We start from the raw sequence: 24082 nt of genomic DNA on the forward strand, positions 1-24082 counted from the left end.
AACTTTATCATTTTTACGAATACGAATTATTGCAATCATAAAATATTGCACAGAGAAATATCTTATGGTGATAAAACGAAGAACGTTCTGGTCGAGTAAAATGGACAGCAAGTCGCTTCGTGCTGATTACTTCGTAACTAATTCTTAACCAATTAACAACTAAGCGTATTCATGGACAGCAATCTATATTATGTGTATATACGCCTATACTATAATATGTATATCTATATTTAACAAAAATATGTATTTCTATACGTATAGACTTGTATAGCGATCTACGTATCATCGACCTCGGTATTCGCCCTTTTATCACGCTAATTTATCGATATTTTATAGTCTTTTAATTACAATACGTAGCACAATGAAGCTTCGTACAAGACTGAACCGCATATCCGGTTTTCAAATTTGCCTGCTTCACAAATTACTTTCGATGCTGAAAGACGATGCTGAAAGAAACGTTTCAAGTTAATATACATACATACATGTTTATAATGAAATTAATGCTTTCTTCTTCGTGTCGATCACGCTTTAATCTTTAGGAAAAAAACATCTCTTTCAAGATACTTTTTTTTTCCTTTAATCTCTCCCCGGTTTATTCGTTAATGTAATTGTGCAATGTTAAAAAATTTTACAAATTTTTTAATTTTGTATTTTCTTGGGAATTCTTTATTCCTTCGTTATGTAAAAGATGAAAGAATACAGAAAGAAAATATCGGGACTATTCGATAATTGTCTTTGAAATTAGATAATCCTTTTCTGGCAATATCTCAAAAAGTTTTGCAACTATTTCATGATGTTTTCGTACATCGATAAAATTTCGCTCTGAGGTCGCGTCTAATCTTTCAATCGTATTTATTTTTTACAGAGAAAAAAACTTCGACTATATTTTCTAACTAAAAAAAAATTTTTTTTTTATTTACCTAACTCATAATCATTACATTTACGATAACATTTCTCAAAATTGTTCAAATCGTAAGATCGTGGTAACCATAAAAGGAATAATTAACCATAAAAGGAATTTATGCTTAATGCAAAAATAAAATATATTTTAATATATCTCGCGACATGATTGATTACATTATTATCACATTGATATATTCTCCGCGTTCTAAACAGCAAATATTTTTAATCAAGTAATATTTTAAATTAATTGAAGTATTTAAAATTAGATAGGAAAGAGGAACTGAATTATATACCGAATTAATGATTTGTATATATCATAAATAAATAAATAGATAAAAGATACAAAATATTTTGAACGAATTAAATAAAATTTTTATTAACGAAAGAAAATTGGAAAAGATTGATGAGATGATCGTAGTCGTAGCAAAGATCGCGAGGGCGTCGAAGTGAAATAATGGGAACAGGTGCCGCCACAGAGGCGCGCGTTAAGTCCAAATAGCACGAAGTTATTCTTGTCATTCGGTTACGTACCATGCATTATTTCAAGTTTACCACCGAGGAGCAATCTTTTTGACGTTTATTCGTAGACCAATATTAATTGTAAAAATTATGAGGAATTCATTTAGAAATGATTTCACAGGAATGTTTTTCTTTTATTCATTAAAATATCTTACAAAAAATAAATTTAATCGATAGAAAGATTATAATATGCAAGATGCAAACTTAAAAAACGAATATCTTTTTATCTCTCGATTAGATAGATCTTGAATTAAATAATAGTATTCAGTAAACCATAGATCAGCCGATCGCGTTAGATTAATATATGCTAACGATTTATGTATATCGTAAGATAAAAACGGTAAGTAAAATGACATTAAAGTGATTATTTTCATCTTGTTATTCATTTAATAATTGCAATTAAAATTACAATCTAAATGTTCGTTGCGAGGGAGATAAAAGATTCTCATGTAATAACACAATATGGAATAGAAAAGGATACATAAAAGAAATAAAAAAGAAAAAAAGAAAGGAAAATCAAATTTAAATCATAAAAAAGAAAATTATGTCTACAGAATGAATTTTAAATGAACGGTTCAATGGATTTCTGAATTTGGAATATATTGGAAGGGGACTCAATTTCGACCTAACGTGACATATTTTGATATTCCCTTTTTTTCTCTTTCCCTCTTTCTTCTGTCTCATGAAATTCAAAGTGGGCACGAATAGGAGTAAAGGAAGTGTGGTTTAGATCGACGATTATAATATAAAGTCGAGTCATTTAATTATCACGCGATTGTTTGCCCTTTTGAAGGAAGGCTCCCATTGTTACGAAATACTCGTCGAAACTTGTACTCGTTTCACATCGACGGCTGCTCGCGATAGATTAACATCAGAATGCAATTGGGTCGTTATAGCTTATGCATTCGTTTCGTGTTTGACTTTACGTTCGACTTTTCGTTCGACTTTTCGTTCTTGTCCATCTACTTGTCATCCTAACTTCTCGTTCTTTCTTTTATGTTTTTTTCAACTACGTAGATATATACATACATACGTGCAAGAGGGAGAGAGATAGATTCAGAAACATCACTCGTACCATCGTTAGTAGAAAGAACTTCCCTTTTTATTTCGTTTAACCTATCGCGACTTTCATAACAATGAGAACTATCAATGGTATATCTATTTCTAACAAATACTTTTATATATATATATATACATACATACATACATACACATACATATATATTTAACGCGTATAGTTAAGTCATTGCAATGATACTTAGTGGTGATATTTAAAAAATATTTCTTTCGAATACATAAGTACTTTAAATTTATACAATTTTATTTTTTAGATAGTATCTGTCAGATTTTAGAATGTATCGTAAATTTATCGACTTTTTTTTTTTTTTTTTTTTTTTGTTTTTTTTTTTTTTTTTTTTTTTGTTACCGGAATGTTTTTTATTGTATTCATAATATTACAAAATGATCCCTTTAGTAGGCAGGATAGAACCGGAACTATCTAATTATCTTATAACACACTTTAACATTTGTGCCACTTGAATTCTGTTAATTCTGTTAATGTTGGTAAAGAAAACTCTCTCTCTCTCTCTCTCTCTCTCTCTCTCTCTCTCTCTCTCTCTTTTTCTCTCTCTCTTATAAAAGTCATTTTCGAGATGTGTCAATGACAATTTCCCATCGATGGTAAAGCCGCCCATATAAAAATAGAGACTAACTTGGTGGAATCTACTTTGGAATAGAGCCCGAAATTAACGTCTTTGTAACTGGGTCGTCGTTGAACGCGTTATCTAGCTCTGGTCATTGGCCAGTGGTTGTGCGTGTCAAAGATGCGAAAGTATTGTGTAACTTAGGCTAATAATAATCTTTATCGGAAAAAAATTCGCTTTTTTTAACCGTTATATATTGAACAGTGAAATTTATCTACAATATTTTCAACGTGATTCGAGTTCATCATCTAACGATTCTTTCTATTAAATTTTCGACGATTAGTCACTAGACGATAGAAAAGACTATGCACTATGACTATGACTAGGCGCTCCAAGTACGTCTAATTTTGCACGGGCCACGCGCGCTTATGTGAGTGCGTGTGTGTATGCATGTATATGCTCGTGGAATAAAGAGTTAGAAGCAGTGGCTCGAATGCATTCAGACTATCATAATGCAGAATAATTCGACGGACGTTGCTTGTTATAACTCAACATTATAGTCTCTGTTGGTTACTCGCGTAACTTGTCCTTCTAGAATCGAGAAAATGATTGTAAATACGTCTAAGTACAAGGATTTTTATAATGAACCGAATCTATAAACCGATAACAAACATTAAAGTAAAAGTTAGTTAATAAGTATAAGTTTATCAGAAGAAAATCATTGAAAATTTAATAATGTGTAGGATAGCGTGTTTTCGTAATAAACATATTGATTCGTTAAAAATTAAAAGGATGTAAAATGTTATTATCGTTTTGCCTCGTTTTAATGGAAATGAAGAAAGAAAAAATAGTAAAAGTCAAATGTGAGAGAAAACATGTATTAGGAAAAGTATATAGGGTTGGGGAGTTGTGAAGGGGATCTTATAGGCGAAATATCTTTCTGTGCTCAAGAGAATACGAGTAACGCAACGAGCTTGCTTTTCGCCGTTGGACGCAAATAAACATCCAAATGATTTACGGTTATCGCAAAGACACTATATATCGTATCTTTCTTATCGTAATATTAGAGTTGGTTAAGAGGCACTCGCCTGTCATCGCCTTCGACCCGACAAAACTCTGTCCCTCACCCTCTCGGTCTCTTTTTTTATACACTAGGTCGCGTTGATAATACCAATGAAAGATTAAGTTTGCCGTTTTCTTCTTTTTTGTTTTTCTAGATCCTTTAATCGATTAAGGATAATTGATTTAGATGAAAGGAAAGTTATCAAGAATTCGTCTATAAAATTATTGTTTTTTTTTTTTTTTTCGCGAAATGTAAAAATGTCGACGAGATCGAAGCGTCCTTAGATTTTTCGATTTGATTGATTTTACGAACATTTCATCGCGTGTGTCATACATATATGTATATATAGATCTGTTTCTCTTCTTTTTAACCGTTTTGGAGCTATACGATGACATCTCGATAAAATCTTCTTTGAGGAATCATCGACTCCACTGATTTCTTAATGACTCGAGGTAAAGATTGATAATAATATCAATGTTTCTCTTCTACCTTTAATCTCTCGTTAAACTCCATTACGATTTCGAAATATGTTTTTAGAGAGCTACTCTTCCTTTTTATCTCTTATTGGTTATAATATATTAACGTTACGATCGTATATTTATTATACCGTACTTTGATCTCGTACTTAGAAAATACATATATACAGTAGTCTTACGTCAATTTACAAATGTCAAGCTTATCTAGTATTTCTTATATTTTTATCTTTGCGAAGTGATAGACCTTTTAAATCACGCGGCATGCATTCGTATTTTACTTGAACGATACCTTTACCAAATCAAGATCATATGCTAAAACTATTCATGGAAAAGGGCTTGTTCTTATCCATGTTTCGATTGAGTTCACTTGATTAAAAAGGAAACGCGATAAAGCGTTTCTACGAATCTCTATCCTTCTCCTCGTAAAAGAGATCGTTATGCATATGTATTTACGATTGTATATATATTTTTTCTTCCTTTCATCAACTTTCTCCTATCACAAATCACTTTGGTTATCGAAACGTAAGAATTTTGCTTTAACGATAAAATCATGATTGTTTACATTCGAACGATAAACAGTTATGACACGTGGCTTATTTGAAAAAAAGATAATATATTCATTTTCTTCGTTTTCATTTATTATAGTTTTGTTTACGTTGTTTATTCGTTAAAATATTTTTTTTTATTTATACACACACACACACACACACGTAACAATATATTGTATATCGCATTGTAAATGTACGAATTTTCATCATGAGCTTAATTATTTTATTTAGTGATTTTCAAAAACGATTTGACAAAACGTTTACTATTTGAATAATATGTCTGACGGTGATTAAGTAAGAAAATATTTTTAAGCGAAAAACTCATCATGATTATGTAGGCTAATCGATAACCTCTAACGATCTATGCATCTCTCTGTTGGTTTCGCACTCATCTCTCAAACGAAAATTTATTTTATATATGCATATATATATATATATATATATATATATATAAACACACACACACACACACATAATAACACAAGAGATTTATTATAGTATTACGAAACATAAGTAAAAACAAAATAGACATTAAGAACATGAATTTATATACGTGCGCGTTCGCACGCGCATGCGTGTGTATGCATGTATATATATATATATATATATATATATATATATATATATATATATATATATATGTATAAAAAAGCCTAATGAACAGTAGGAATATCGATAGTCAGCGTTCAATTTTTTTAGTTCAACTTAAAACAATTATGTGACTCATAACTTTATATTTAATAAAATTATTAATAATATTAGTCGTGCATACTGATTTTTATATATTGTATAGAACTCCATCAATCGTCAATACATTAACGATAAATACAATTTATCACTCGACATGACTTTTTTCAAGTTGATCTACGATAATAATCGTGTTCGCGGCACTGACGTTAAAGTAAACGTGTTCGATTCGAGACATCCTGACGAGATGTTCTTGGCACTTGATCTAAAATAGTCGAGACGAGTCGAGCTTCCGCATAGTCTTCAAATTAACCGGCTTTTCTGTGCCTTGTTTGCACCCTATCACATTTATCGTCAGAGCTTTGAAATCTTTTCTGTTTTGCCTTTTTAACAAAACATTGTGGATATCCACTCTCCGTTTCATATCACAAATCTTTAAACTAAGTTAATCATTCCTAATTATTTTCACACATCGATTAACCTTCTATAACCTAATTTTGTTTCTCTTATCTAAAACAAAAGTTATATAGTATGAAACTTCCAAACATTAAATTACAGATATGAACTAATAATTAATTTACCATTTCTAACTATGGTAAAAGTTACAATATATTTCTATATTATTTATATAGGAATGTACTTTTTATATATAATTATACATATTATATTATTTTATTTATAATTATAAATCTTTATTAATTTAGTAATATATTTTATATATATATAATAATAATTATACTATATATTATAGATGTGTATATGTATATTATATTATATTATATATTTATATTATTTTTAATTTTTTTAGTGAAATTATAAAAAAAATAGTACAACAATAATATGTTAAACCAGATTATAATTAAAAAAATATAGATATATATTTAGATAGATATTATATATATATATATAGATAGATATATAATGTGTAACATAAATTACATGGCGTTATAAAGGATCACACCGTGTTCTCTTAGATGGTCCAGATTGAGAGTGATTCATTTGGTAACGTAAGACTAATAGCCCCGATTGAAATAAACGAAGGTGAAACGTCAAATGCGATACTGACCGAACGCGAACGTGTAGGTGGTTTCGAACGAATGTACGAGTGTTCGGATGCCAACATGTCACTCGTCTTTCTTACATTGCAAAATAGAAAAGCGTTTTCATACCCCAAGAGTCGCCTCCTTTATCTTTGTGTTTCATCGAATCCTTACATTTATTTTAAAAATTACAGTATAATTACCATGCGAAACATGACAAATTTATTCCAATTACGGGAAAATAATAAAAAAAATATAAATATTCTTGAAAGATGAAGAAATAAAAAGAATGCAGATTTAAAACAAAACAAAAAAGACATTTAAAAATAAGTAGTTGTATAATCGTGAATAACAATTTAAAACATATTTCATATTTGACTATATCGCATACAAGAATTAACATGGTAACTTGTAGATCGTATCGACTCATAAGTGCTTTCAATCCAATTTATTCAACGAAAATTAACTATATTCGGATTAGTTGTTTTAACCTGTTTTCCACGTATCTCGCTCGTATCAGCTACTATCAATGATAACGATACTCTTAATGAGATTGCTAACTTGAGTAAAGGTAAGGTATTAGAAAATAATTGTTGATAATTTTTACAGAATTCAAAAATTATTTTTGACAAAAATTGATCGATCTTTTTTCGATTTTCAAATCTTTTCTATTACCATATCCATGATTGTAATGAGAGAGAGAGGGGGGAGGGGGAGACTGAGAGAGACTGAAAGAGACTGAAAGAGACTGAGAGAGACTGAGAACTCAAAGATTGCAATGTAAGTTCGGCTTAAAGGCCGCAGCTAAAACCGTTTCTGACCTATGTGGAATGCCCAGACGTCATTTTGACATCTTAAATGGTTCTCCGTTTCGACTTGAATGACATCTTTATAGCGATCCTTCTTACAGAAAATGAAACGAAAATTTTACCTGGCATCCATTGTCGAATCCTTCAAAATTATCTGCTGATAGAAGATAATCGATGGTTTCTTTCGATATATATATATATATATATATATATATATATATATATATATATATATTTCATATAGATATTTCGATACATACACATTTTGATATACATATATGAATACATATAGATATATTCTCAAAATTGATCTACATCTTGTTCGAATTTGACGTAATTATCGGACAAAGGAAAATATTTGTTTAAATGATATCTTATTTATATTGCATTCTCAAAGATATCACGTTGATAGTAATATTGAAAGATTCTAATGTCGCTAATGTGTAACTTTAGAAATATCACGCTTTTCTCTTATCAGATATCTATCACAGAATTTATCATATTTCTCTTCTCTTATTATTACGAAAAAAAAAGATGTCTATGAATTTTACAACGATGTTCTCAGGATATACATTATAATGAATTTGCAATTTTCTGTTAATATTGTAACTCATCCAAGATATTGAATATTTTTTTTTTTTCTTTTTTTTTCTTTTTTTTTCTTTTTTTTTTTCTTTTTTTTTAAATCTTCTTTCCGCCCCCTTAGAGAATCTTTCTCAAGGAATTTTAATCTCAAATGTGACAGTCTGATGAAATCAGATTTTTTTACCGTTTCAACGTTTGATAGTGCTTACTAATGTCATCATGGTTCAAATGGCCAGACGCGTCGTACATATTATGTATGTATGTGATTATCGTATTGCTCGCGGCAACCAAGTTTTAAAATCGTGTTTCGCGCGTTCGTTAAGTTTTCGAAATTGTTGGACATTATGAAACTCTCACGAATTTCTCTCCATTTTCGTCGATGTTAAAAAACGGGTCGTTCGGGTTATCCATAACGATATTACTTATGTTTCCTTCCCTCACAACCTTACTATCAACCATATCTTTTCGTGGGAGATTAACGCTCTAAGGAGCCAGAAGATAAACTTTATCGGGAAGAGGAATTCTAGATAGAATTTTAACACGCTTATCAACGTCTGAAGTTGACAATCTTTTTTATAAAGATCGCCTTGAGATTATTATTGTATTCCGTTGCTAATAGATAGTTGCTTAAACTATAATACATAGGTAGTAATGAGTAATTCGATATGCTAGCGATAGTAAAACAATTGACTAAAAAAAAAATCATACTGCTCATTTATTTTCGATGCATTTTTTAATATTGTAATTATTAAAATAATTAACATAAAAGGTTATTCCATATATCATTTATTAATCTACCAATAGAACAATGTTTTCAAGAATACAAAATATAGGTAAAATATTCGAAATTGCCTAAAAATTAAATTCAGATTTTTGATAAAAGTATCGAAATTGACTGAGTCGTTATTTTTGAATAAAATAAAATTAGTTCAGTAATAGATTATTTTATTATAGTGAAATATGAACAAGTCATTCTTTCTTAATACAAGGATACAATTCTAAGAGAAGAAGAATTGTTTAAACAGAAAAAGAAATCGCTCTCGCTCGAAGACGTGCTAACGAAAAATGCAAACCCTTGCTTTGCTCTTAACGATTTGTTCAAACTATCGAACGAGTCTAGCGGATTTACGCGAATCATTTAGAGATGGACTACTAATCGCTTGCACGGTGGTCTAGTTAAGCGTGAAAATCTTATCTGTAGGATAAAGTCCATGGTTATTCACATCATAGTATAATTATTATTTTTATCTGTTATGGTTTTGCTATTCGGTAGATGCTTGTTAAGCCTTGTAGATTTACTCAAACTCATTCGTTTATTAATTTGATGATTAATTAGATAATTGTAGGATAGTTGATTTTTGAAATATTACTTTCGATAGAATAGATATTTTACATACGTTATAAATAATCGGATCTTATATCTTAACGATTTATTAGCTATCAAAATTAATCAAATTTATTATACATATTGAATGTGTATGTATATATCATATATATATATATATGTGAGTGTGTATATATATATGTACATCATATTTGTGAACATTACTATAATAAATATGTATAAATTATAAAATTTTTTTTAAATATAATCAACAATATCTTAAAATCTATATCAACCGGACAAAATTCATCATATTACTATAAAAGTGACAAGATTTCGCTATAATACTACTGTGTCACGTTCGAAAAGATGATGGATGACGGTTAATTCGTTTCATTAGGTAGGACTTGTCATCGAGAGAAAGGCGTCAAGTGTTCGCGGAGCTTTTCGCAAAGAGCAAAGCATCTGTGTATACGAAAAGCTATTTTCGTTTACGGTGTTGTCTTATATGTATCTCGTATAGAACGTAATGCAGGTCGTGGTTACCGACGATGAAAAACGAACGGTACGCCGAATTGGTCCCTCTTACAAGCGTTACACTAAACTTAGATCAAGCTCTCGAGCTCCGATGAGTCGAACTTGGATCAACGAACCGAGGACTTCTGTCTTCTTGCGTTCCTCGATCCTTGATCGGGCTAACTTAGTAAGTCAACTTGTTTCTTGAGATTTATTAAAATCGTTATAAATAAACAAATACGTAGAACTTGTTTTACACTTCACAAATGTCACACTAAAAATCGTAGTCGATCCTGCGACTACGAAATCTCGATGATATTAACGTTAAAATCGTTCTGTTCGGCGTATCATCGATATAACACCTAAACGTAAGAGGCAATTAATGTTCGAGCTCGGGGAAAAGGTGTGAAATGTGCTAAAGATTTTTTAACACGATTTCGATCGATCCAACGTAACCTTCTTAAAAAAAAAAATTGTAAACGTGCACTTTTACTTCTTTCTCTTTTATATATATATATATATATATATATATATATATATATATATTATATTATATTATATATATAATAAATGAAAGAAGAAACGAGGTAAACGTTATGATTTAAGAGTGAATGTTTGATAATATTTGATCTATGATCGATTTAATACAACAAATAAAAATACAAAAAGAGAGGAAATAAAAAGAAATGAAAGTCGAAGTTAATTTCGTCCTTATTCACGCAGCTTCTTTTAAATCTTTTTCCTCTCTTTTCATTCGACGTGATTTACGAGCCAATACTTTAAAGACAAAGAAATAAGTAAAGAAAGAAAAATAGAAAAGGAGAGAGAGTTTGACTATTATTTTCTTAACCTCTCGACTTCCCATTTACACAGTGACACGGCTTACAATGAGCACATGCATTTAGTTTTGTTCTTCTTAGGAACCTACCATCTCCAACAACCGGTAACCATGTTCCTGTTGCATGCTGTGAACGAATGGAATTCTTACCCTTAGGATATACTACTAACTACGACGAGTATTAGAAATAAGAAACATGTTCTCTGTACTTACTATTTTCAGGTATATTGACCAAAAATGAAAAAGAAAGAGAAAGTTAAAATAAGAAGATTTTCACTCGGACGTTACTATAATAGTTATAACGGTATCCCGTTTAAAATTAAGTACTTCTAAAACCGGTCTTAGAATGGTTGATTAATGTCAAGATTGTCCATTATTTTGAAAAATTCATATTCAAATAATTCAATTAACATTGTTATTTTGTTCGATATTTATAAATATAACAAAATATTTTATTTACATAATGATAAACTGTTTACTTATCGATTTATTTTGGTCATTAAAATAAACTAGATTATTATGGACTATTTTTGTCTATTGTATAACATTATTATTTTGTCCAACTATCATTACTCATCCATATATCATAATCATAAATTTTTTTATCTTAAAAATTATTTTTTCAAAATATTTTTCAAGACTTGGAAATATTTCAAAAGATATATTGCTGCTTTGTATTTTTTCTAATAATTTACTGTTTTTAATATATCCAAACGTGTAAGATTTGGCTGAATCATAATCTACAAATTTATCTTCGATATTCTTGACAGTGAAAGTATTTTGAATTAATACTTTTGATCCTGTGTATATTACATATATAAATTTGAACAATTATATCTGTAGAAAGATATATGTCTTAGCCAAAGAGAATAATAGATTATTATGGAAAGTATGTTCAGTGAAAAATCTACTCGCAGATATTACATACCAAAGATAAACTTGTAACTGTGATATACGTGTGTTATCACGTTATCATGATTCACGCTATCGTTAAAATTCATATTAGGCGATTATAAAGTTTAAAGGGGTGCTAAGAAAAAATAAAGCGACTGGAACGAAGAAGCTATCTGTGTTCCTCTGACAACTGGATGCGGGCGTTCTTATCTCTATTTCTTTTCCTCTCTTTCGCTCTCTTTCGACAAGAGTTCTCTTTCTTGTTGAGAGAAAGAGAGAGAGAAAGAGAGAGAGAGAGAGAGAGAGAGAGAGAGGAGAGAGAGAAGATAGGCGGATAGAAGCATATACCTGTGGGACCGTTCTCGCGACGCGTTAAAGTAAAATGAATATATGACTCCCGATATAACCGTCAAGGCGATAAGATAAATAAAAACCTCTTCTGTTTGTGATTATGGAAGAACTTCGAACAGTCGTATTACGTCAAAAATAAGTCCGGGAACTGTCAAATCGTAAAACGGACTCGTTGACGTCGGCATCGACGCCGTAGTTGTTCGATATGAATTTGCTTTTTCCTCGTGCGAACTTTTCTTTTCTTTTCTTTTTTTATTTTTTTTTTTTTTCTTCCACTTAATAGTTTATACCATCACAGCTATATAACTATACGCATATATATATATATATATATATATATATATATATATATATATATATATGTTTGTCCATTATCAGGGAGAATGCGCATATATATGAATAATATTCTCGCGTGGCCCAACTATTAAACGTCGAATATTGGCTTCTCATATGCTTGCTCGTTGACTTACGTCGAAAGGGTTATCTGTCGTATCGTTCGTATAAAAAGTCGCATTTTATAATATCGAATTATATCGTTGGCAATAACAACCAGTTCAAAGATAATGCAAGTAGGATGAAAATATTGAAAAATGTCAACGGATATAGCTCGAACGACTAGATATTTTTTATTTGATCAATTAATGATTATTATCATCGTCATAATTGTTGCCGTTGTATTGTGATTTTTCTTGACTACTTCCTTTTATTTTGTTCTTAAATCATAGAAATGTGATTTAATAAAAGAGCAGCAATACGGAAAAATATATGTCCATCAAAAATAGAAGTTTTACGTGCATTCAAATGAAAGCATCTATATAAACATACGCATGCACACACATACACACACACACACACATGTATATATACACACGTTATTTCTATCGGCAATGGGATCACTTCTACTGCTTACTCAACGAAACGCGATCCAAGGATATTCGTAGTTACGATATTACAGGCAAACTTCTCTGATGATTCTGCTTGAATGTAAATTCCTCGTTTAAGAGTAAAAGTACATATCTAGGAAAAAAAAAACAATTTTTTTTTTTTTTTTTTTCGAATTAAAAAATATATGTCGATAATTATTATACAGGATGTACCCTGGATTAAATGGCCAAACTTAAAATATGAATTTAGGGCATCAAAAGCAAGAAACAATATTTTTTTTTTTTTTTTTTTTTTTTTTTTTTTCGAAGTATCCCCGTAAACGCTTCGTTCAAAATATAATTGACTTCTAAATTTTACCAATGAATAATATCAAAATATATCTTCTTTGTATTTCGAAGAAGAAGAAGAAAATTTGACATCCATCGGATTTAACAAAAGTAAAATTTTTTTGTATCCATTTAACTCGGGGAACAATGTACTACATTCGTTTCTATTTATACATCTATTTTTATAGTTAGGACAAGAATGGATTATTAATTTCCTTTTAATTTTCCTCCTTTATCTTTTCTTTTCTATAATCATTAAAAATTTATAAAAATTATCAAACAGACAAATATCCAATGATTGTTATAATATTGTTGAAAAACTTGTATTACGATCTTAACAATAACCTTTACATTCATTTCGATAGAATCTCAATTCATTTGAAAGCACGTTATGCAATAATATCGATTGTCTAGAAGCGTGTGTTGGTTGACAAAACGGAAGAAGGTGGACACACGTCCTCCTTGTCGTCTTCGTCATATACGCGTTCACTCGAGCACGACTTGTTGCTCGTTAAATGCTAGCGAACCCGGCCAATTCTTACGCGCTTGCATGTACACGCATGTATGGTACACGATTCATTCATAAATCGAAAGTGTCGGAGCACACGCGTTTTCTCTCTTCCTCACCTAAAGCTAAAAGTGCGAGAAAGACAAAGATAAAGAGGCAGATATGGTTGACTTTACGTAACAACGAGAAAGGAATGGAATACTCGCTCCTCTTGGTATCTAATTCTTTTCTTTTTTTTTTTTTTTTTTTTCTGTTTTTCTTTTAATTTCTCACAGATCGTTATGCGTGCAAAGAAAAGAAAAAGAAGAAGTATGACTTGTGGTGACACCAGTTGGCACCTGTTTGCTTCTTTTGCTGCTGACATTACGAATAAAACCGTATGAAGTCTTAAGGATCACACGAGCGTATCATATGGTCGCTATTTCATCATACAATCGATGTATGAATGAACGGCATACGTAGAATAACAGATTAGCGTGTCGAGAACGGTAATTAGAGTACTCGTCGAGAAAAACAAATAAAAAATATTCAATTATGCAATTAACGATTTCTTTATTAAAACTTTATAAAAAGAAATGTGTCAAGCTCTCTTATCTTTCTCATTGATATTTGTACTATCGGTCGAACGGTAACAAGCACGTGATATTGTTATTCTAGTTGATTTTCTAAATGTTCGCGCGTTTTCTATTTTTTTTTTCTATGTGTGTTTCTTTTTATTTCCGAAAAATATCTATATAGATCTTAATCTAATCATCTTCACGAATCTTTTTAAAATTTTCATCATTATTTTGAAAGGATATGGATAAGTAAAATATGTCCAAAATTAAATAAGATTTTGACAATCGAAAAAGAAAGCTTATAGCGCAGGACTGTTGGCAAGGCTAACACGTGTTTTAAGAGCGTGCTCGTCAAAGTAAGAAGTGGGGGTGCTGTTCGCACGTAAAGTACCTCGACAAGCCGAAGAAGGAGTGGGGTGAGTGGAGAGGAGGGGAAAGCAAGAGAGTGGCGCTCGTATCGAAGTTATGTAAGTCCTCAGTTGCGCAACGTCTTCGAAGCGTCCTCTTCTCCTTCCTATTCTCCCACCTTCTCCTCCTCCTCTTTCGCTTCACTTGCTGTTTCTCCTCTCCTTTCCCTTCTTTCTTACTGATAGAGACAGCCAACGACGATGTATCAACTGCCTATCGTCGTCAGCTACCGTTGACGAGTTCTTCACATGAGCTGCTGCTTGCCATTCTTTCCTTCCCTCTCTCTCATACGACTTCCGTCTCTGCTGCTATTGAAATCGAACGTCAGCCCTGAAATTGTCAACTAAACTAACTTCTTCTATGGTCAAAGCTCTAAAAAAAAATGGATCTTTTTGAAATTATATATTTATACGATTTGTTTCTTCTTCCTATTAAAAAAAGAAAGGAAAAAAAACAATCTCATTTTCCAGTATTTCGATTTCTTTCATAATTATGAAATAAAATTCTTCTTGATTCCTGAACAACCGAGTTTGTTAACTGTTTGTTAAACTGTTACCGCGTTATATACCATTACTTGCGCACTTGTAAGACGCTTATCCAATAAGACTAGTAACGTTAAAGATAAGGCGTATCGTTCGTTCAACCGGAAATCTCATTACCTCGCCTCGTGAATCGAGAGAAGATATTTGCGTTAGATTTACATCCAACTCGGGTTCCTCTAGTCTCGCAGCGGATGTCCTCGAATAATCACTTTTCGATAAACCTAAGCGACAAAATTTAAAGAGGACTTTTTCGTTTCGTTGAAATTACTCTAAAAGGTATTCGATATTTCTTTATGCATAACCCAACTTCTTCGTTTTTTTTTTTTTTTTATTTCTTTTTTCCGAACCTATCAAAAAATCATATAATACATGGAAACTAAATGCACAAAGAATCGGGATATCTCCTAACTTAACAAAATGATTTTCTTACGAATCACCTTAACGTACCTATATATGTATAATAGAAAAATGGAGAAATAATGTCTCCTTTTCATTGTTCTATTTAGATTCTTTCGTTTCTGTTCATTCAATTGAATGATCATTTAATTGATCTTTGCTATCGTCGTTTCATTTAAGAATAAAAAGTCATTAAAAAAAGTGAGGGAAAACATTGTTCTTCCTTCAGACGACGTCGTCTCTCTTGAAGAAACACAGTGAAAGATTTTATTACATATAGAAGAAAGCGCGGGAAATAAAAGTTTCAAACGCCGCCATCTTTTTTGTGTCTCTTGAGCGTCAATGGAATCGCAGAGAGAAGCAGGTACAGGTACATTAAGGATATTCTATAAAAAACTATGTTAGGTTGAACCTTCCTTATGGAGAGTACAGACATCGAACAGAACGAAAAAAAGTTCGTACAATAAAAGAGTGAGTGAATGAATGAGAGTGGGGGTGAGAGAGAGAGAGAGAATATGATGTAGTTTAGAAACTCGATAAAGAAGGAAGGAAGACTGTCACGAAAAGACGCGCGGGTTAGAAAAAAAAGAGGAGGGAGAGAGGCAGAGAGAGTCGAGAAGAATCAGAAGGAGCCGATGTGGACCGAGCCTCTACTCGGCCTCTCACTCGTACGTAGCAGCTGTCACGGGATACGTTTTCCCGCCAACTGGCGGTCATTAGTGGGGGAAGCGTCGAATGTGGCGCCAGTAGGAGCAAGGAGTGGGGATATTTGATTGCGTCAATGGTAGGGATAGCGGAGGCAAGAGAGGGGAGAGAACTTAACGAAAGCAAAAAACTCCAGCGTCCCGGTCTACCGTTAGGGAGGCCTTCTGTCAAGCCGGCGTCGGCGCGGTGTGACGTGTTCAGTCGCGTCTCGATCTTTGTAGAAGGAGAAGGGATCGCTCGTAGCGTGAAACGTCATAGTTTACAGATCCCGGTGGTTTTCTTCTTTTTTTTTTTTTTTTGTTTTCCTTCTATGCGTTCCTTTCTCCTTCGTATAAACAATGGCCCGTAGGAGACAATACGCGTTAATATTGTTCGATTCTTTCTTTTTTTTCTCTCTTTGATATCTTAAAAAAAAATTGCCGCGATTATACTATTCTGCCGTCGTCCTGTCGATAATATTTTTGAAGGACAACTACTACGTAAGACATTTCGAGTTTTATCAAAGTAGCAAAAAGATAAGCGAATGCGAGAAAGAAGAAGAGAGAGAGAGAGAGAGAAAGAGAGATATAGATAGACAGTTAATGCTCTGTTACGAAGCGTTTGGAAAATAGTGCCGTCAGTGTGTGTGATCGGAAGACATTCGACAAAGAAAAAAGGAAGGTAAAGAGGAAGGAGTGGAAGAAAAATAGAATACGAACACAGTTTCAGATCCATCAAATGCAGTCACCTCAGAAGCTAAAACAACGCCGAAACGCGTCGTCGTCGACGACGTACAGGCAACCGACTTTATCATCGTTGACAACTCGTTGCTATCGTCCAAGACCAATGATAAGTTTGATACGTGTGCAACGATACCTGGGGTGATTTTGGAAAGACGTTAAATTTGTCGTGGATCAATCGAACGTGAGAGAAGAAAAGAAAAAGAAAAAGGTTTCGCAAGCAAGTGCGTTTCTTTTTTTTTTTTCTTTACGTTAACATCGAAGAGGATTAAAAGTGACACTGGGAGATTCTTTTGAAGAGGAAGGCGTGTTTTGTATATAATTCCTCGCATTCCAGTGTGTACTCGTTTCACACGTGCGTTACTATACGCATGACACCATATCATCCCTCGTTCTCCATAAAACGTGCGCATAATAATCGTCTTGCCGTTGTTTTTGCATGTTGTCCGTCGTAGTACGACACAAATTCGTTATCTTTGCCATTAGTCGCGTTACTACCACCACCACCTTGTCGGGTCTCTTTTTTCTTTTTTTTTTTCCGTATTATAACAAAGCACAAGAAAAAGAGAGGACACCTCGAGAAGGGGAAACTTTTTCGAAGGAGCTCCGGCACGTTGGAGGAGGAAGCGATGCTACCACCCGCTGCGCTGCATCTGGAGGAGAGAATGAACGGCGATAGGACAGGTATGCATCAACAACAGCAACAAGATTCGCAACAATTACAACGTTATCAGCATCGTCATCATCATCATCATCATCATCATCATCATCATCATCATCGAAATCATCATCGTCATCGACGTCACGCTCGTTCAGTTGATCGAAATCACTCATTGACGACGATGTCTCGAGACGACGATGAGTCCCCGTCATTTTCACAGTCGGCGGTAACCGCGAACGCTGCTACGAACGCACTTTCGCCAGGTAAGGAGAAGAGAGAAAAGGGGAGAGGGAGAAAGAGAGCGAAAGCAACAAAAACGGCGATCAAGGCGTGCGAGAGAGAGAGAGAGAGGGAGGGAGAGAGAAAGGGGAAAGGTCCCGTCTTGTGCTCTTGCAGCTGTCACTCTCGTCATTGTTTGCCAGGCCGGGCTGGTCCGTGGGATTTGTCGTTCGTTCTTCCCCTTCATCGTTCTTCCGACGAAGAATATCTCTTCTTTCTCTCTTCTTTTACCGGAGAAAACCGCAGGAGTCTCATCGAAGTCGCATGGTCAACTTTTCAAATTTTCGCTCTTCGTTCTTCCATTCTCCTCGTTATCTCATCGCCATTTTGTTCTTTTCACTTTTTCCATTCGTTTTATGTATGTAATATACTTTTTTCCTTTTTTTTTTTCCCTTTTTTTTTCTTTTTTGTTCACAATTTCATCGTCAATGATAAAACGAGGGCAAACGTTCTTATTTGTTAAAAACAACACTCGACTTCTAGCTGTAAACAAAAAAGAAAAAGATTCAAAAGAAATTCTTTGATTTTCTATATACTTACCCACGTGGCTTGTGACCGAATGTCAAACAAACTCGCGGAACAACAGTCTTTGGAATAAAAATGAAGCATTCTGATTGGAAATAAAATTTGGCAGGCATTTTGTTCGATTGCGCAAGGAAGAGTTATGTATGCGCGCACGATAAAACGGCGAAGCCGTCCGCATTCCCGGTCGACATCGTGTTTCTCGTGAGAGAAGAAACAGATCAAAGAAAGAGAGAGAAAGGAGGGGGGAGAGAAATACACGTGGTACGCGAACGTCGGAGCAATCACTGAAAGAGATATACGAATATATATATATTTTCTCAACGTAAGGAACGGCGAAAGAACCTGACTAAATTTCACGACCAGATAATTATAACTCATCTCGTCCACGTGGACAAATGATTATCGTAAATGCGAGGCGTAATTGACGTTCGAGTCATGGTCGTGCTCGCGCACCAGGGCTATCAATGAAACGAGCGATCCAACGAGCCCACGATCCCGTTGTTGAATAAGCGAGAGTAAACGAGAATGGAGCGACGACTTTACTCGCGTACTACTAATACCGGTGAAAGGTTCCGAGTTATATTCTATCTTGAGAAGAACGTATGTAGGTATGTATATTTACAGAAAATTTTTCGTCCTCATATCGTATATTTTTCCATTTATTCAAACATCATGGGTTCTTCTTATGTCCTACAAAATAGATATTTTCCCATAGATATCTTTTTGTTTCGAAATGACGTTAAAATATTTGCGGTCCAAGTTATTTTCATCTATTCGTATTGTGCTTTCCACTATCGCTTATTGTTAAGTAATTTGCCGTTGTTCCAATATTTTAGAATTTAATAACTAATACAACAACATATTCATTTACATATAAAATTTGTATGAAATATTTGCAAAGTGATTAGAGACATATAACTTGCTTGAGCGAGACGTGATCTCGAGTTGGAGTCGACATTGGATCGCAAAAGGATTAAAACTATATTGGATGCAATGTAACAAATCGTGGAATATTTTTTAATAACTCAACGATATATATATATATATATATATATATATATATATATTAAATAAAGTTAAAAATTAAGGATAATACGTTGTATGTAGGTTTGGAGAAAAACGACTTCCGAGGAGAGACTGAGAAGATACGAAAATGTCCGGTTCGTCGACTTGTTTACTTCCCCTCGACCGACTTGTATCACGAGAGGGAAAGATAGAGGGAGTAAGCAAGAAAGAAATAGAGAGAGGGGGGGATGAGGTTGATGATGAAGAGCAGGAGGAGGAGGAGGAGGAGAATGTTTTGCGCTGAAGTTGGTCTCACGATCTTTAAGGACGAAACGCGAACGAACGAACGAGCGCGAGTGCTCGTACGACCGTGACCCGTTCCATATTTAGACACGATTATGTAGTAGCGCTCTCTTATGTTCGCATTATTACCTCCGTTATGAACTTCTGTCTCTTTTATTATCCGGATATATCGAAAATTTAATTCATGTCTCGATAAAGAGAGATAGAGAGAGGGGGAGGAGAAGTTAGCAGAGAAGGAAAAGACCATATTGAAACATTTGCGACAACATGTTCTTCCTTTTATTCAAACGTCCTTCGACACTTTTACAAGCACGATCGTAATACGTACATACGTTGCGGAACATTCGTAATTTGCTTCTCTAGAATTAATTCTATTCTCGTAGGAAAGTAGACGTAGGGGAGAATTTGTCTGTCAAAGATAATAGAGACGATGAGAAAGTTTAGTAGACCACGTGGTCAAAGTATACATCAACAAATATTTTTTTTGATCCTTGTTATCCGATTTCCTTCACTTTTCAATCAATGTTTTATTGTTTCTCTCTCTCTCTCTCTTTCTCTATCTATCTATCTATCTATCTATCTATCTATCTATCTATCTATCTATCTATCTCTCTCTTTCCGAACGATCAACTCCTACAACAGTGTAGAAAATAATTTTGATCGACCGTGGAAGCTCTGAAGGCAGGCACGCGTGCGCGCACGCTCATTCCCGAACCGTGTTCCGTGCGGACACTCGTGTGAACCCCTCTTGAGCGCCAAGATGTTTCGCCTCGTCGCCACGTGCTTTCGACGCTTGGCGTACCGTGGCTGCGTGTCCATGAAATGATTTCACGTTTTCTTTCGTCCTCGGAACAACGAAATTAAGTTAAACGAGAACATATTTCGTATTTTATCGTTCTCTCGTAGTTAAACGAGAATGTATTTCGTATTTTTATCTCTCGTTAGTTAAATGTTTTTCTCATATGACCTTTTTAAAAATAATATATGTATTTTTATGAGATTTTTATACATTAAATCTGAGACATCTGGTATATTTTAAAATTTGTAAATTCGAAAAAATTGATTAATTCGTTGAATTGGGGATTCGTTTGACATTGACAACGTTAAATTTTCTATTTTCTTGTTACGTTGGTAAAACGTTCGAAGTTCGAGAGCTTGAATGTAGGTCGTTTATGGGAAGGTAAAAATGTTATTGAAAGTAGGACGATATCGGTATTCTCGTTGCGTAACAGTTAAATATTTCGAAGATTTTGTCTGGTAAGAAATCATTTTTGAAGTATAATAACTACATATATGAGAATGATCAATTTGGAAAGAATAAAGAACGATCATGGGAAAAACAGATCGTTAGAAAAACCATGAGGATTCTTGAAATATCGTTATGACTTAGCCACATGTTCATATATTTTCCACGATAATTGTTGCTTTTGTAACGTACACGAACAATAATAATAAAAAAATATGTGAATAGGTATGCTTGGAAAGAAATTGAAAATTTCTGTCTATTCGTTCATCGATCATGTGTGGCATATTAATGATCGGAATCTATCATATTGCTTGTATGAAATTCGAAGGCTACTCGTTGGAATCCAATAATGTTTTACGAACTATTTTGGGAAGGAAGTGAAAGTCTTCTAATTTCTATTTGTTTTGAAGATACGAATCTATGGAAATAATTTTTCGTCGTTGCTAAGAAGGAAGAAGATTATTTTAAGAAGAGAGATTATATAAGAGAAAATAAAACTAAATTGAATTTGATTACTATTATAATAATAATAATTAATATCGTATTTTTATAACCAAAATAGGGCTCCGTTTAATATTTCATAGAGATTGTTGTGCTATTATTTTAACTATCGATCGATCGATCAACAGAAATAGGAACTTTTCTTCTCTTAAAAGATTGCATTTCTAATGGAAATACAAATACATCATTCTATTTTTATCATCTTGGATGGAAACATCTTGGAAAGATAAGTTAAAATTCATGAAGTTATCGATGACGAAAACTACGTCTCGAATTGAAGGAAGACTCTTCAGAGAACAAGATTAAATTTCTCTAATAATACCAACGACGACGGTAACCTCGCATCAAGATAGCACATGCTTTTCTATAAAATAATCTCAATTTATATCTTGAAAATTTTGTTTCACGGTAGTGCACACGCGAATGTATGAAGGCGACAATAACCCAGCACGTGGAGTATCAATGGGCCAACTGTGAAAAATAATAATAATTATGCGATTTTGGTTCTTATCGTAGTCGTCATAATTGTAGTCGTCGTTGTAGTCGTCGTTGTAGTCGTCGTCGTAGTCTTCTAAAGCGATCGATCATTCAAACGATGCATATGTATTCTTCGGTTTAACGTATGTAATCGTCGTATTCAATGCAAAGCGTGAGGGCGTCGTATACGTAAGCGGATGTCAACGAGGTTACCGTTGTTGCTCGTTCGTCGTTGTAGCTATGGATAAGGTGATATGTCGCTATGAATCGTTTAAGGTATTTTTATTTAGATAATATGGAAAATATATTTATTATGAGAAAAATGTATCTAACCGTGCGAACATCTTTACGAATGAATTCTTATGCAACTTCATTGTTTCACTATTACTATAAATTTCGATTATTTAACTTATTATCGATATTTTAACTATTTTCTAAATTATATTCAATATAATTAGATATAACAAATGAAGTTTACGTAAAATATATGTATACGTCTATGTATTTTTGTATGCTCGATCTATATCTTAACGTTTTTTATCGTAACATGCTTCTATAAAAAATAATTAAGTAAACATCAATAACTTGTGTAAGTAGAAAGTACTAATGTTGTTCGCAGAATTGAACGGAAACGTACATTGTCAGAATAAATCATGCACGTCCGTAAGTTCGAATTTGCATTGAAGCATTGCATTTGCAAAGTTCTATCAACAGATCGTCGAAAATACATCAATATTTTTTTACTCGATTGAATTTGATTCTTTTCTTTTTTTATGAAGTTTCGAAAATATCCAATAATACCGTATTTTGAGAGTTATGTTATTTTGCGAAAGATCGAAATGCGCGCTTCGTTCGTTTTCAACTTCAAACCGTTTATCGATCAACTTTGTTGGCTTTGAACGAAGTATATTTCGACTCGCGTCGAAAATATCTCTATTTTGTCCTTGGTCCTGAGATACATGTGAATTTAGCTTAGGTGTAAAATGCGTTGGTTATAACTAGATATTAAGTAATGGGTATATGCGAGCACACAAATGAACTAATCCGTGCTAAGCGAGAAAGATACATAGTAAGAGAACATGTAGTAACAAGAATCACTTTACTTCGAATATAATAGAAGAGCGGAGGGAGCAGAGGCCGAAATGATGCCCGATTCGATTCCGCGTGCCTTTGATAATACGCCGTCTAATTATAGCGTTCGAGATTCCCGCGCTCGCTCATTCATCCTCAAGAGACAGATGATTATCGACGATCGATAAATTCGTATTTTAGCCAATTAGAAATGACGGACCGAGGCGTCTGATACTTCGTAATTCCTTTTGTTTTCTTCTTACAATAAGATTGATTGGAAAATCGATAAAATGGCGACGATTGATTTTATTTTTCTTTTTCCCTTTTTTTGAACGATGAATATTGTACAGATTTATAGCTTTTTTGTTAACTCGCCAAATAAGTCGTCTGAAATTTTTCATTGTTTATTTCATTTGTTCTTTTTTCTTTTTTTTTTTTTTTTCTTTCTTTTTTTTTCTATTCAATCTCGCTTCTTCGTTCGAAAAATTTTCAAGAATAATAACGCTGTCGCGATTGATCCAATTGAATATTTTTCAGACACGACATCCATGTCATTGAACGACGCAAACTCCTCCATACAAAGCTTTTCAAATCATCATGCGAGATCCGTACTTTCAACAACTTATCATTCACCTGAAAATCGGCCGTGTTTTAAACGTACAACCACTCGGTTAGTTGCTTTTCGATCAATCTCGAAAATTTCCGCATAATTTATATGCGTGAAAATGTGTCACCGATGTTTTAGACCTGTTCTCATTTTATTTTTTCATTT

The 24082-nt window shown here is 33.1% G+C and overlaps 1 protein-coding gene and 1 long non-coding RNA gene across 4 annotated transcripts in view; one reads left to right on the forward strand and one right to left on the reverse strand.

The window, feature by feature from the left end:
• Positions 1-24082, forward strand: part of LOC118439818 (uncharacterized) — a 41053-nt gene that overhangs the window by 2385 nt on the left and 14586 nt on the right. The window contains exon 1 of one of the 3 annotated variants that reach the window (XM_035862012.2): positions 16848-17926. The exons of 1 other annotated variant lie outside the window; for it this stretch is intronic. In XM_035862012.2, the coding sequence (XP_035717905.1) occupies positions 17872-17926 (55 nt within the window). In that variant the 5' untranslated portion in view covers positions 16848-17871. Of the gene's footprint in view, positions 1-16847; positions 17927-17958; positions 18167-24082 lie in introns of those variants that run through there. One more of the 3 variants, XM_035862011.2, reaches the window with a different exon arrangement.
• Positions 14506-16679, reverse strand: LOC118439819 (uncharacterized). The gene is made up of 3 exons (XR_004837661.2): positions 15870-16679; positions 15540-15643; positions 14506-15210 (listed from the first exon to the last, which is right to left on the reverse strand). It is a non-coding gene; the product is annotated as an uncharacterized LOC118439819 (long non-coding RNA).

The sequence above is a fragment of the Vespa mandarinia genome, chromosome 2 (assembly GCF_050613455.1).
Source record: "Vespa mandarinia isolate Hongniang chromosome 2, ASM5061345v1, whole genome shotgun sequence".
In the NCBI taxonomy this organism is placed as follows: domain Eukaryota; kingdom Metazoa; phylum Arthropoda; class Insecta; order Hymenoptera; family Vespidae; genus Vespa; species Vespa mandarinia.